General features: G+C 36.0%; 1 protein-coding gene across 3 annotated transcripts in view; it reads left to right on the forward strand.

The window, feature by feature from the left end:
* The window catches only part of LOC131843179 (uncharacterized), a 195,316-nt gene that overhangs the window by 38,237 nt on the left and 144,787 nt on the right, over window positions 1–12,292 (forward strand). For all 3 annotated transcript variants that reach the window (XM_059191792.1, XM_059191794.1, XM_059191795.1), the window contains exon 2: window positions 218–652. In XM_059191792.1, the coding sequence (XP_059047775.1) occupies window positions 284–652 (369 nt within the window). In that variant the 5' untranslated portion in view covers window positions 218–283. The remainder of the gene's footprint in view (window positions 1–217; window positions 653–12,292) is intronic.

The following is a 12,292-nucleotide window of genomic DNA, read 5'->3' on the forward strand; positions in this document are numbered from 1 at the left end:
TCTTAGCGGATGCTAAGATTTTGATTAATTCTACACCTACGTCATAACATGCATGCCAAATTTCAGCCCGATCCGTCCAGTGGTTTGGGCTGTCCGTTGATAGATCACTACGTCAGTCACCTTTGAGTTATATATATTTAGATATATACATTATAGTAGTAATTTTTTTTTTTTAATAATAATAATGTGTTTTATAACCTTATTATTTTTGTTCCAGGTCGCAAACAGCGTAACGATATGTAGTGGACAGTGTAACGAAAAAAAAAGTTTAAAAAAAATCAAAATGGTGGACATACTTGAAACGGAGGTGCTCGATGATGACGTCGGCTACGGGTACGACACGACGAAAATACCCGAAATCGTCACCCCTGATGACATGAACGAGTCAGGCTACCAGGAAGGGTCTGATTACTCTGACAAGAGTTACGGCGACCGCAGAGATTCCAAAGAGGGTTTCGGGGGTGAGGGCGACTCTGATAGTGGTGTGGATGTGGTCAGCAGTGGTTGTAGCACCTCTGATGACTGCCCAGTGGTGTCCATTAATGATGTAGTGGCATATTATGATGATATACGGCCTAGGAAACGGTATGTGCCGCAGCTCAACTTCTACCACGTGGACATCGAGAGGATGACCATGGAGGCCATTGCTCAGGTAAGTGCTATTCTTTATTGAATGCCTTTATATTATATGTCAATACAATAATTTTGTTTTAATGTAACGCCAATAGATGGCACTGCACAAAAATTACAACTCGCTAAAGTTGGGTTTTAAAAATGCCATATATATTTTAAATAATATTGTTTTCATTTTATACCAATGGATGCCGCTATACAAAAGTTACAACTCGCTATAATTTGATTTTAAAAAATGTCATATATATTTTATATTATACAATTTTTGTACCTGGATTGAAATCGACCAATGAACCCTTGTTTAGTTTGTAGTGCCCTTAGGACCTTGTTATGTTATGATTTGGTTTGAAGAGAAGACTACTTTTTTTTAATTAGTGAGTTTATAAAATTGCAAATAACACAAATAAGGATCGTAACCGTTTACCATCGTATGCTCGTTTGGTTTGATGGGTCGTATGCTTGTTTGCCACCGTAGTGGTATAAAAAATCTGTAATGGATTTTTTTAAATACACATATCTGTTTGAAAAGGATCACGCAAAAGGATTATAATATATACAGCTTTATTTATAAAATGTTAAATATAAACCCAATAGGCTACTTTTTACACTTGTAAGGTTAATCGTTAAATTTAAAATATCTCAATCGCCATTAATTAATTCTAACTCGTTAGTATGTGTGCTGTGGTTAAAAATATACGACAGCATTGGGTTTTAACATAGACGTGTAGGTTAATCGAGTTCAACCAAACAAAAATTACCATATTAATGTTTAAATTTAGTTTCCATAATGGTTATATTGTGGTTACACGAAATGTATCCTTTCACTATTAGATAATGAATTTTTATGTAAGAGAATGTGCTAGAAATTTCTTGAACCAAGTAAATGCAATGACTAATTTCACCTTGAATTTACAACAATGGTTTCCAGAGGGAACCATGTTGAGGTCAACCTATGGGGTTATTAGTCCACATTACTAAGAATCCCCTTCGCCTTGTTGTGGTCAATTATAAAGGCCGAAAAAGCGAGAGAACTATTCCATTATCATTCATAAAAAAATCAGTCTTAACCAAAATTGAACCTATAGAGGTGCTATCATATTCTCTTACTAAAGTCGTATCAGTAAAAAAGATTTAACCTTCAATCACGCCATAAGTTTAAATATCTGACAAAAAAATACACAATTATTATAGATCATACATTATATACATTACTAGCTTTTACCTCGGCAGAGAAAGGCCGAAAAATTGATGGACTGTATGAAAGATGATATGGCAAGAAAGAGAGTAAATAACGAGATGACTGCGAACAGGGATGAATGGAAGTGAAAAACATATTACGCCGACCACAAATGTATGTAATAAGACGAAGCAGACAATGATAATGTCAGGATATATACGAACAGGCGTGATATATATAAATACTAGTTGTACCCGCGGCTTTGTGCGCTTAAAATAGTGACTTTGACCAAACAATGATAAAATATTTAAAAATCTAACCCAATTAAAAAACATTCATCGTTATAGCTTCAAAAATGACGAATTTCCATACAGAATTCATACAACTCATACAACAGCTTGAAAAATAAGTTTCAAACTTCCAGCTTTGAAAATGACGATACTACAATACTATACAATCTTTCAACCCTTTACAACCCTTTTTCTTTATATATATTTAATCAATAGCCTAAAAAATAAGTTTCAGGCTTCTAGCTTTTAAAATGACTATACTTCCATACAAAATTTCATCCTCTCTTTAGCAGGTTACCCCTACGGGGCCCCCATCTGGGTGGGGGCCCTTGGTAGGGAAAATGTGGCCTGCCTCAATAGGCCACACAGGGTCATGGCCATACGGGCCATAAGAGGCTACTGCACCATATCCGGGGAAGCTGCGGGTCTGCTGGCGGGGTCTCCTCCGTGGGACTTGGTAGCGGAGCTCCACGCGTCAGTCACTGGCGCGCGGAGCGACGTTCCATGGGGGAGGCACCCGCTGGTCACGAGATTGAAGCGCGGAGGTCCGACTCTCGGCGGATCCTCAGGATCGAATGGCGGGCGAGGTTGATGAACCCGTCAGCCGGCCTGAGGACCATCGAGGCTGTCCGTCCCACCCTCAAAAGGTGGATGAATAGGAGATGGCCACTGACGTACCGCATGACACAGATACTGTCCGGGCACGGTTGCTTTGGGCGGTATCTGTGTCATGTGGCGAGGAAGGAGCCGACGACCGGCTGCCACGAATGCGGAGGTGTAGAGGACACGGCGCAACACACGCTGGAAATATGTCCAGCGTTTGAGAGTGAGCGCCGTGTCCTCACACGAATAGTGGGGGACGATCTCTCGCTGCCGAATTTAGTTCGGAGGATGGTCAGTAGCGAGAGATCGTGGCTGGCGGTGAGCTCCTCTGCGAGGAAGTTATCTCGCGGAAGGAGGCGGCGGAAAGGGAGCGGGAGTCAGCTCGTCCCGCTTCCCTCCGCCGCAGAAGAGCCAGGCCTAGAGGTCTCTATCCCCCACTGGGGCCGGGGTGACTGCCTTGAGGGAGGCAGTCCCCCAATCCAAAGGCCCCGGAGGTGTGCGCGTGTACCCACACGCCTCCACAATGGAGTAGGGCGGAATAGGTCGCCCTAACCACAAAACGAGATGGGGCCTGCCCTACAACATCTACAGGGCGGGCCGTCGCCGTCGGAGCTGGGGTAGAATGCACTTGCGAATCCCCTGGCTCCGGCATAGGCGCTCGTAGGTACACCGTGTGGTTTTTTAGTGGGTACAAGTCCCACACACCACCTCGCCATCCCTCCGGCGGGGTGACGGTCTTTTGAAGATTTTTCCACACGTTAAAAAAAAAAAAAAAAAGGTTACCCCTACAACCATTTTTTACATTAAAAAGTAACTATCTGTGTACCAAATTTCATTTAAATCGGTTCAGTAGTTTTGGCGTGAAAGCGAGACAGACAGAGTTACTCTCGCATTTAGAATATTGGTAAGGATTAAATATACATGAAAAATGCGATAAAGTATCCATTGGTGGGCCGGGTCATTGGGCTCCTTAAAATATGGTCGAGCGCGGTGATGGCTGGCTCATCCATCATGCTCGTGAACGAGTGCTGCTTGTAGGGACTGGTCTGCTCTTATCACTACGACTGATTTAATCTTATTGTGTATTTATATTTAACCCTAATAAATTAGTACCGGTTGGTAGTTTATATACACACGTTTCCAATTGTATAATGTGAACTTACAAGGATTATTTAAAAGAGCAACATACAAGTTTCTTGCTCGTTCTTCTTGTGATGAGACAGCTTTCCGAATGAGCGGTAGATTAAAAAAAAACATTGTTATGACTATTCAAAAGTGCTTAAATTTAGTTTATTTGTAAAAATGTTTTTTTTTCTATTCTATTCTATTGTTAAGTTAGTCTAATTGTAATCGAGTTGGAAAGTTAATAATAGATCCGCCATTACGTAAACTGGAACTTTGTTGCAGAACAATTTATTCGTACCTTACCTTTCTCTCGGGTATTGTCGTTGATTGGACATACAACGGTTCAAGAATTTAATATAGGTCAGTCAACAGCTAGAAAATTCTTTAACATTTAATTATTTAGAAAACGTCCTGTTTTAGTGGTTTACCACTTCGACTTATAACAATAAGGATATGAGTTTAAACCTGGCCAATACCAGCAGAACTAAGTGACTATATAAATATCTTACTCCTTGCAAAACTAAACATTAATCAGAGATTCAAATATACCCAGCGACATGAGGGCATGGCAAGTTTTGCGTTTGTCATCTTATTTTCTCGTGAGATTACAGAATGGGGTTTTTCAAGAAGTGGGGGTTTTCAGGAAGGGTTTTTTATTCAGGTTTCTTAAAGGTCGAAAATGCGCACGTGACACTCCTAGTTTCTCATGCGTTCATAAGTTATGGTAACCGTTTACCATCAGATACCAGTTGGCTTTCAGCCGCTCCATAAGTCCTTCCGCGGGTTTGGAGTGCCATCTCCATTCACTCGCTATCGTACGATGAAGCTGTACATGTCAGATGCGGCCAACAGCATTAGAACAGTTTGAAAAAAATTCACTATAAGTTGAGTCGTCAGTTGTTTGCAAGTCTATAAAAAAATCATTGCATTCCAAGTAAGTATTAACTTAATCATTATCATTACATGATAATATTTGACATTATCATTACAAAGTCGCTGTTGCTGTCTGTCCGTCCCTATGTACGCTTAAATCTTTAAAAATACGCAACGGATTTTGATGCGGTTTTAATAGACAGAGTGATTCAAGAGGAAGGTTTATATGTATAATACATGTACACCCGGTCGAAGTCGGGCGAGTAGCTAGTAATATTATAAATGTGACAGTAGGGATGTTTATTACTCTTTCACGCAAAATCTACTGGATCGCTCATCATGAAATTTTGTACACATTTTCTTGGAGGTTTTAAAATGAACATACGATACTTTTTATTTAAAAATAAATTTTTGACTCAAAAGCAATCGAAGCCGCGGGTAAAAGCTAGTATTAAATAAATCACGCTGTATGCTTTTCGTTACATATCAATTAGTCTAATTTGAATATGCACCTGTTTTAGTTTGCGATGATTGACAGTGATTGCAGTCTTGTTATGTATGATTTATGATCATTCAGCACTGATTAATCGTTATATTCAAATGTACAGGCTTTTGCAACGAGCCTGATGTAATAAGGCCTCTTCATCTGAATTAGTGGTCGGCCAGCGGTCGAAATTCGATCGTAATTAATTTAACATTCTGACTGGGAAACAAGCTTACGGCGCATCTGATATTAAGTGGTAACTACCTGTATATAGTACATGAACAGCACTACGGACATCACGTTATCATGTGACGTCCGTGATACCACTCATATGTTCCCATTTTGGAGGACTATATTTTGAATTAGTGGTCAGCCAGCGGTCGAAATTTGATCATAATTAATTTAACATTCTGACTGGGAAACAAGCTTACGGCGCATCTGATATTAAGTGGTAACTGTCTGTATATAGTACATGAACAGCACTATGGACATCACGTTATCGTGTGACATCCGTGATACCACTCATATGTTCCTATTCTGGAGGACTAAATTGTGAATTAGTGGTCGGCCAGCGGTCGAAATTTGATCATAATTAATTTAACATTCTGACTGGGAAACACGCTTATGGCGCATCTGATATTAAGTTGTAACTACCTGTATATAGTACATGAACAGCACTACGGACATCACGTTATCATGTGACATCCGTGATACCACTCATATGTTCCCATTCTGGAGGACTATATTCTGAATTAGTGGTCGGCCAGCGGTCGAAATTCGATTTTAATTAATTTAACATTCTGACTGGGAAACAAGCTTATGTTAAGTGGTAACCGTCTACTATGAATATCACGTTATCATGTGACACGTATGATACCACTGATACGTTCCCTTCTGGAGGACTAAATTGTTATGCCTGTAATTCCACTATTATACCCTTCAATCACCCTACAAAGTAACTGTATGGCATCTAAAACAAGTGCTTTTTAACCTGTAATTCCTCTGTTATACCCTTCAGTCGCCTTACAAAGCAAGCTGTATGGCATCTGAAATAGGTGAGACTGAGGTACCCATGCAGATAATTGTTTATTAGAATGGCGGTCGAATTTCGACCATAACTAATTTAACATTCAGTAACACTATAGGCAAATAACATAAAAGACAAACAATATTAATCTATATTCAATTTGACCGCAGACTTTAAACAATAAACAATAGGGTACATATGCGTGTAAAATACATGGTACTGTGTGTAATGTTTTTTTTTATTAATAATGTATTAAATCAGAATTAAGAAATAATATCATCATTCTGCATTTCTTCTCTATATAAACTACTAGCAGACCCGGTCAGCGTTACTGTTAAGGTTGTTGAATAAAATAATATTGCGATTATAAATTGAGATGTAAGCTATCCTATCTTTCAAGTTGGATCAAATTGTACACAACGTGCAAATCAAATTTGCAATCGGTTTAGTAGTTTAAGAGTCCATCGCGGACAAACAACGTGACACGTAATTTTACATCCATCCACGCAATTGCGTAAAAAGGGGTACAAAGGTTTTGCTTCACGTATTAATATATGGATACAGCACTAATTAATAGTTATTATAAAATATACAGGCTTTTGCAACAAGTCTGATGTGTAATGAGATCTCTGAATATTTCCGTTGGTAATCTTCAACAGACATTTCTGATAGTAATTCTGTCATTACAATTAATGTGTATTATTACACGAGGATAGATTTTGAGTTGCGGTTATTGCGAATTCAATATGTCTAGTCATTCACTATTACTTAATTTAATAGTATCTTATTTATTACCGAATGTTGTCATCTCTTTCGTGTGGTAATTATATGGTCATGAAAGTAATATAATGATCGGGAACTCAGTATATAAATATAAAACGTGGTAAGATCCCGTGATTTTTACTAATTATACATATAAATAATGACTGCGTCAAATTTAAAACATATATATAATATAATGATAGTATATATATTAAATTATATTATATATAGATATATTACTATTAATATAACTATATAAGTAAAATAAAACCTCTAAATTGTTAAATATTATAAAAAATCAAGTACTTTGCTCACTATATTATAAATAAATAATACTTACTATAATAACTCCCAGTCCCAAATAAAGCAAAATGTGTAATATTGTAGGAATATTTTTTTGTCTATATTAATTAAATTAAAAAATCATTTATTAATGTAGGACATTTTAGCCGCTTATGAACGTCAAAGTTTTTTACATTATATATTTATTTTTCTCCTAACAACCAGTTCAGTATATTGAATTACTTTTTTTTTTCAAAAGCCATGTTATTTACAATGTATATATGTGTCTATGATTAACATTAATTAAATTATTTTTAATTTAACTGCTTACAAAGTTATTCTGATATATTTTTTTTTAATTGAAAAGCAAGAAGATCCATTCTTGTTTTAGCAAGTTCTGTGCGGGAATGCTATCCGCTACAACTTTTCTAAGCCGTTAAATAAAGGTGTCAAATTGCACATTGTAAAAATTACAAATTTAAAGTGCGGTAAAAACCGTGAATCTTGTCATATTTTCGCACTTAGGCAAGTTGCATATGCGAGACTAAGTATGCATATAACTCATACACAAATATCTCACTTGGTTGTTGAGCAACATGCATTACAAGAGTATTTTAGTGCTCGCGTTACACAATTGTAATGTATCAAAGAGATTGCTTTTTTCACCTCTCCGCTACTTGTCTTTTTTTCGCAATATTAGAGACAGGGTTACCAAGTACGAGGTTTGAACATCCTGGTACGAGATTTTTGGTATTGAGTACAAGGAATCAATCAATCAAAATATTCATTCATTCATGTATCCATTATGATATGACAAATCTACAGTCGAAGTGCTTCGAAGTTAAGAAGAATTGATAATAAACACAGCTCATGTTCTTTCAAATGTACTTGTACATGATTGGTTAGAGAAATACAGATTTTTTTTAATTACATTAAGGATGTCATTATCCTTAAAAAATGGTTGTATGAAATTTTTATAAGTAAATTTTCTATAAAATATTTGGTGTGACGTAGTAGAAATAAAGAGATTTATGCACTAGATAACATATTAAAATGATAATGGTTTTACATTGCCATTAGAAAATTATAGAGATATAAAAATAACATGTTCTATAAAATTCGACGACCTCGGTTGTCTAGCGGTCTGGCACGCCGCTTTACGTCCGATGGTCGCGGGTTCGATTCCTCGCACGGCACAAACATTTATATTCATGAGTATGATTGTTTGGGTGTTTTCTATGTATAATATATACGTATTTACGAAAAAAATATCTATGTATTTCTATCAGTTGTCTAGTACCCATAACACAAGCTTTAGCTAGCTTAACTTCGGTCTAGATGGCGCTGTGTGAATTGTCCTAAGATTGATATTTATTATTATAAAAATGTACAAAAGATTAATTCTGTGATGGCCAGCCTTATACTTTCAACATTATAGCATGAATCAAAATAGTGAGGCTGTACGAGGTTGTAAGGATACCTACGAGAATTTCGAACTCCTTTGAACGAAACTAAAAGTTTTAAAGTTGACAACCCTGGATGGGAGTGTTGCATCGCGGATGTCAATTAGCCCACACCAGGACCGATTTGATATGTCAGGGGTCACGGTAAATGTTAGCCTTCAAAGGAGATCCGAAAGTGTTTTGACCTTTACATTGATTGAACTGAAAGTCAGGTGTTAGTTTAGGTCTAGGCAGAGATCGATGGAGGTATTATTTAACATATGGACAAACTTGCGTCATAAAATATCATGTTTTAGTCTAATGTTCATATATAGAGACAGGAGAACCTTGTGGTTCAGTAGTTGCAACACTAACTTCGTCGTGGGGTCGTGGGGTGGAATTTAATGGTACAAAAAATATTGTGTGTTCATTTATATCCCGGAGTTGCGTCGGTGATGAAAACAGTGATGTCAAACAAATAAATCTGAAACTCTACACAATGACTTATAATATTAGATATCCGAAAAGAAATTTACAAAATTAATGTAGAGAAAATAATAACCCCTTATTAATAATAATACATAAGTGAAATAAAATAAAACTCAATATATCTAAGAAATCTATTTTAGCTGTGTAACATTTTCGTCCTGAACTTTCGAGATATTTGTCGTAATTTAAAAATAAATAACTAAGTATTTTTTTGTTTGGGTTTGTAGTGGATTTTAGATTGTCTAAATATTTTAAAAAATCTCCCAAACTAACCAGAATCTGCACTATGGGTACTAGACAAATGATGCGTCTTAAACATGTTGTTATTGGCAACACATAATATATGTATATAAAAAAAATCCAGACACATATAATCATGAATACAAATGTCTGCATTGAGTGGGAATCCCACCCGCTCCTTGAAAGAACGAGTCTGTTCTGGTCGCAATGACTAAATTATGTGTTTGCTTAACTCTAAATTATCTTGGATATTGTGCTATTTCAGTAGTTTGTATTCACATAAAATTGTAAAATTCTATATTTGTTTGAAAATAGTCACTGTTGAGTTTCTGTCAAAAAAAATCTCAGCTGAATCTGCATTACGAATACCGTAGTAGTAAAAGAAATATAAAAAAAAGACTTGAATAAATTTGCTTATTTTGGTTTTATTTGACATTGTCAACTAAACTGTTGTTTGACATTGACGGCCTCGGTGGTCTAGCGGTTTAAAACACCGCCTCACTTCCGGTGGTCGCGGGTTCGTTTCCTCGCATGGTATAAAGCAATCTTTATTCACTAGTTTGATTGTTTGTATCTGTCTGGGTGTTCTGTATGTATTTACAAAAAAATAAAAAATGTATTTATATCAGTCGTCCAATATCCATAGCACAAGCTCTGCTTAGCTTGGGCGCACTAGATGGCGCTGTCTGAATTGTCCACGGCTATTATTATTATATTTCGTATTCCTTACCAGAAACATCAATTGACGATGTATCTAGTTATCAGTCAAAATTGAACTCAGGTCCTTTAGGGTTGAAGTTAGGTAGAAAACCACTAAGTTACTCCGTTATGTTCTATTCGATTATTGAAATTAGTTTCCATATTGTCTCAGTTCACGTGTAATGATGTCATATTTGCCTTGAGGACTGATATTATTGTTACTGTACCTACATTTGGGTTTTCCAAGCCAGATTACTTACTTCATAGAAATACTAGTTACGATACTAATATTTAAAAGGTATTCTGTAACGTCATAATCGAGTTTCTAGTAAATACTGTTTATATGGCCGCCTTATGGTAACTGTACATGTGTTCTTTTAATATATTTTTTATTTGTATTCTTAATTTAAATATTCATTAACTAACTATTACTTCAGTTGAATTTTTTTTTTAATTAACGGTCCCAAAAAATATTGCCACTTTCCTGTTCACTAGTGTTTTGTATTAAGTAATTGTAATAAATAAAATTGTATTCTTAACGCGCCATTTTGTGGTATCAAACTTATGTTAAAAATTTTCAAATTTTGAATTTCGAATCTTTATTATATAATTAAAAAGTATAATATTGTTAGAAGACCATTAAGGTTTTATGTTTATACTTGATGTTCGGTGTATATACGGCCTCCTCATCGATTACTTTTTAATAATAGTTGTTGTTTTCTTTTACAATAATGTCAATGAATGGATTGATATTATTGTAAAAGAAAATTATAAAAAAAATAAATACAATTCTTCTGATGCAAACGTACATATTATTTATTAGTAAACATATCATCTCAACACAAAAGAACCCCACCACAACAACTAGTATCTTACAATACTGGTCAAGTATGAATAAAGTATATTCTATCTATCTATCTAAGTGCAGACAATCGTTTTCTTTTTATATCATTGAGGTATAGATATTTTTCCATGAGGCTATTGTAATTTTTTTTACTAAACCATCTGAGGCCTGGCAACAAATACTAACTGTTGTTAAGCGATGTCGTGGATCTATCGCCGTCATGTGAATCATGCGTTGCCACTCCTGAGTGCCAGTGTCATAACTAGAATTAATATATTCTCATATTTCATTATTACTACAGCTGGTATGGAGATCAATTGGAAAGCTAAAAGGCGCGCTCCAGGCAACTTGACCCACCTAAAAGTATATGGTAACTGTCGTATGACACACGTTCTTGGTCACAACTGAAACACATTTATAAAGTAATCTGCTTAGTGGCTGAAATAGGTGAGACTGAAGTGCAGACGACTTTTTTACAGTCTCTTTGTACTTTCTTTTTGAAGTCGATAAACAGTAAGTTACCGGTATATAACTTCACTTAGCACTTACCTACGTCACAAAACTAGTTGTTAAATTATTTAAAGCTTTCAACAGATAATCTTACCCAATTTCCGCTTTGCCTAAGTAATAATGTCTATTAATAATTACATTGAGTGGGTCTCGGTAGCCTCTTAATAATTCATTAGTTTATACAACTTCACAGCTACATCTAATTCAATTTGGACTATTTAAACGGTCAAAATGGACGGATTTTTGACACTATTAAGATTTAAAAATTTTTGAGTACGTCATATCAACATTTCCAGATTTATAACTTTTGAAGATAATTATTTGGAAAAAAATATAAGAAAACACTACTGAAGACAATGGCTGTATGGGCTGAGTCCTTTTGCCTTCCCCTCAAAGGGAAAAACATAACAAAAAAAATTGGGTACGAAATGTCAAATTATTCTTTTCGGTTTTTGAAGGGAAAGTTCTATATGAAAAAGTATGTATTAGAATTTTTCGGTCACGAAAAAGCGTTACCGTTTCGTGGAGGTGGTAGACGATAGATCGCGTTGTAAGAGAAGGAGAAAGGCTGGTGGCGGCGGAGAGAGAATAATGTCAGTCCGTTGATGTTTTACTTCTACTGTATGTCCCAGCATACATATATTTCTATATAGGTGAATAAAAGAAATTAGTAGGGTACTTTGGAAAGAGAAGAAAGCATCATGCCGTCTATAGCGCACACTGCTGGCGTCATGCGGGCATTAGGGCTGAACGGCGAGTGAGAACAGTGGCGTGTGTCTGAGACACTTCTTTTCTTTTTTCTTTTCTTCAAG

This window comes from Achroia grisella, unplaced genomic scaffold, assembly GCF_030625045.1.
Source record: "Achroia grisella isolate CSIRO2021 unplaced genomic scaffold, CSIRO_AGI_Agris_v1 utg283, whole genome shotgun sequence".
Lineage (NCBI taxonomy): Eukaryota > Metazoa > Arthropoda > Insecta > Lepidoptera > Pyralidae > Achroia > Achroia grisella.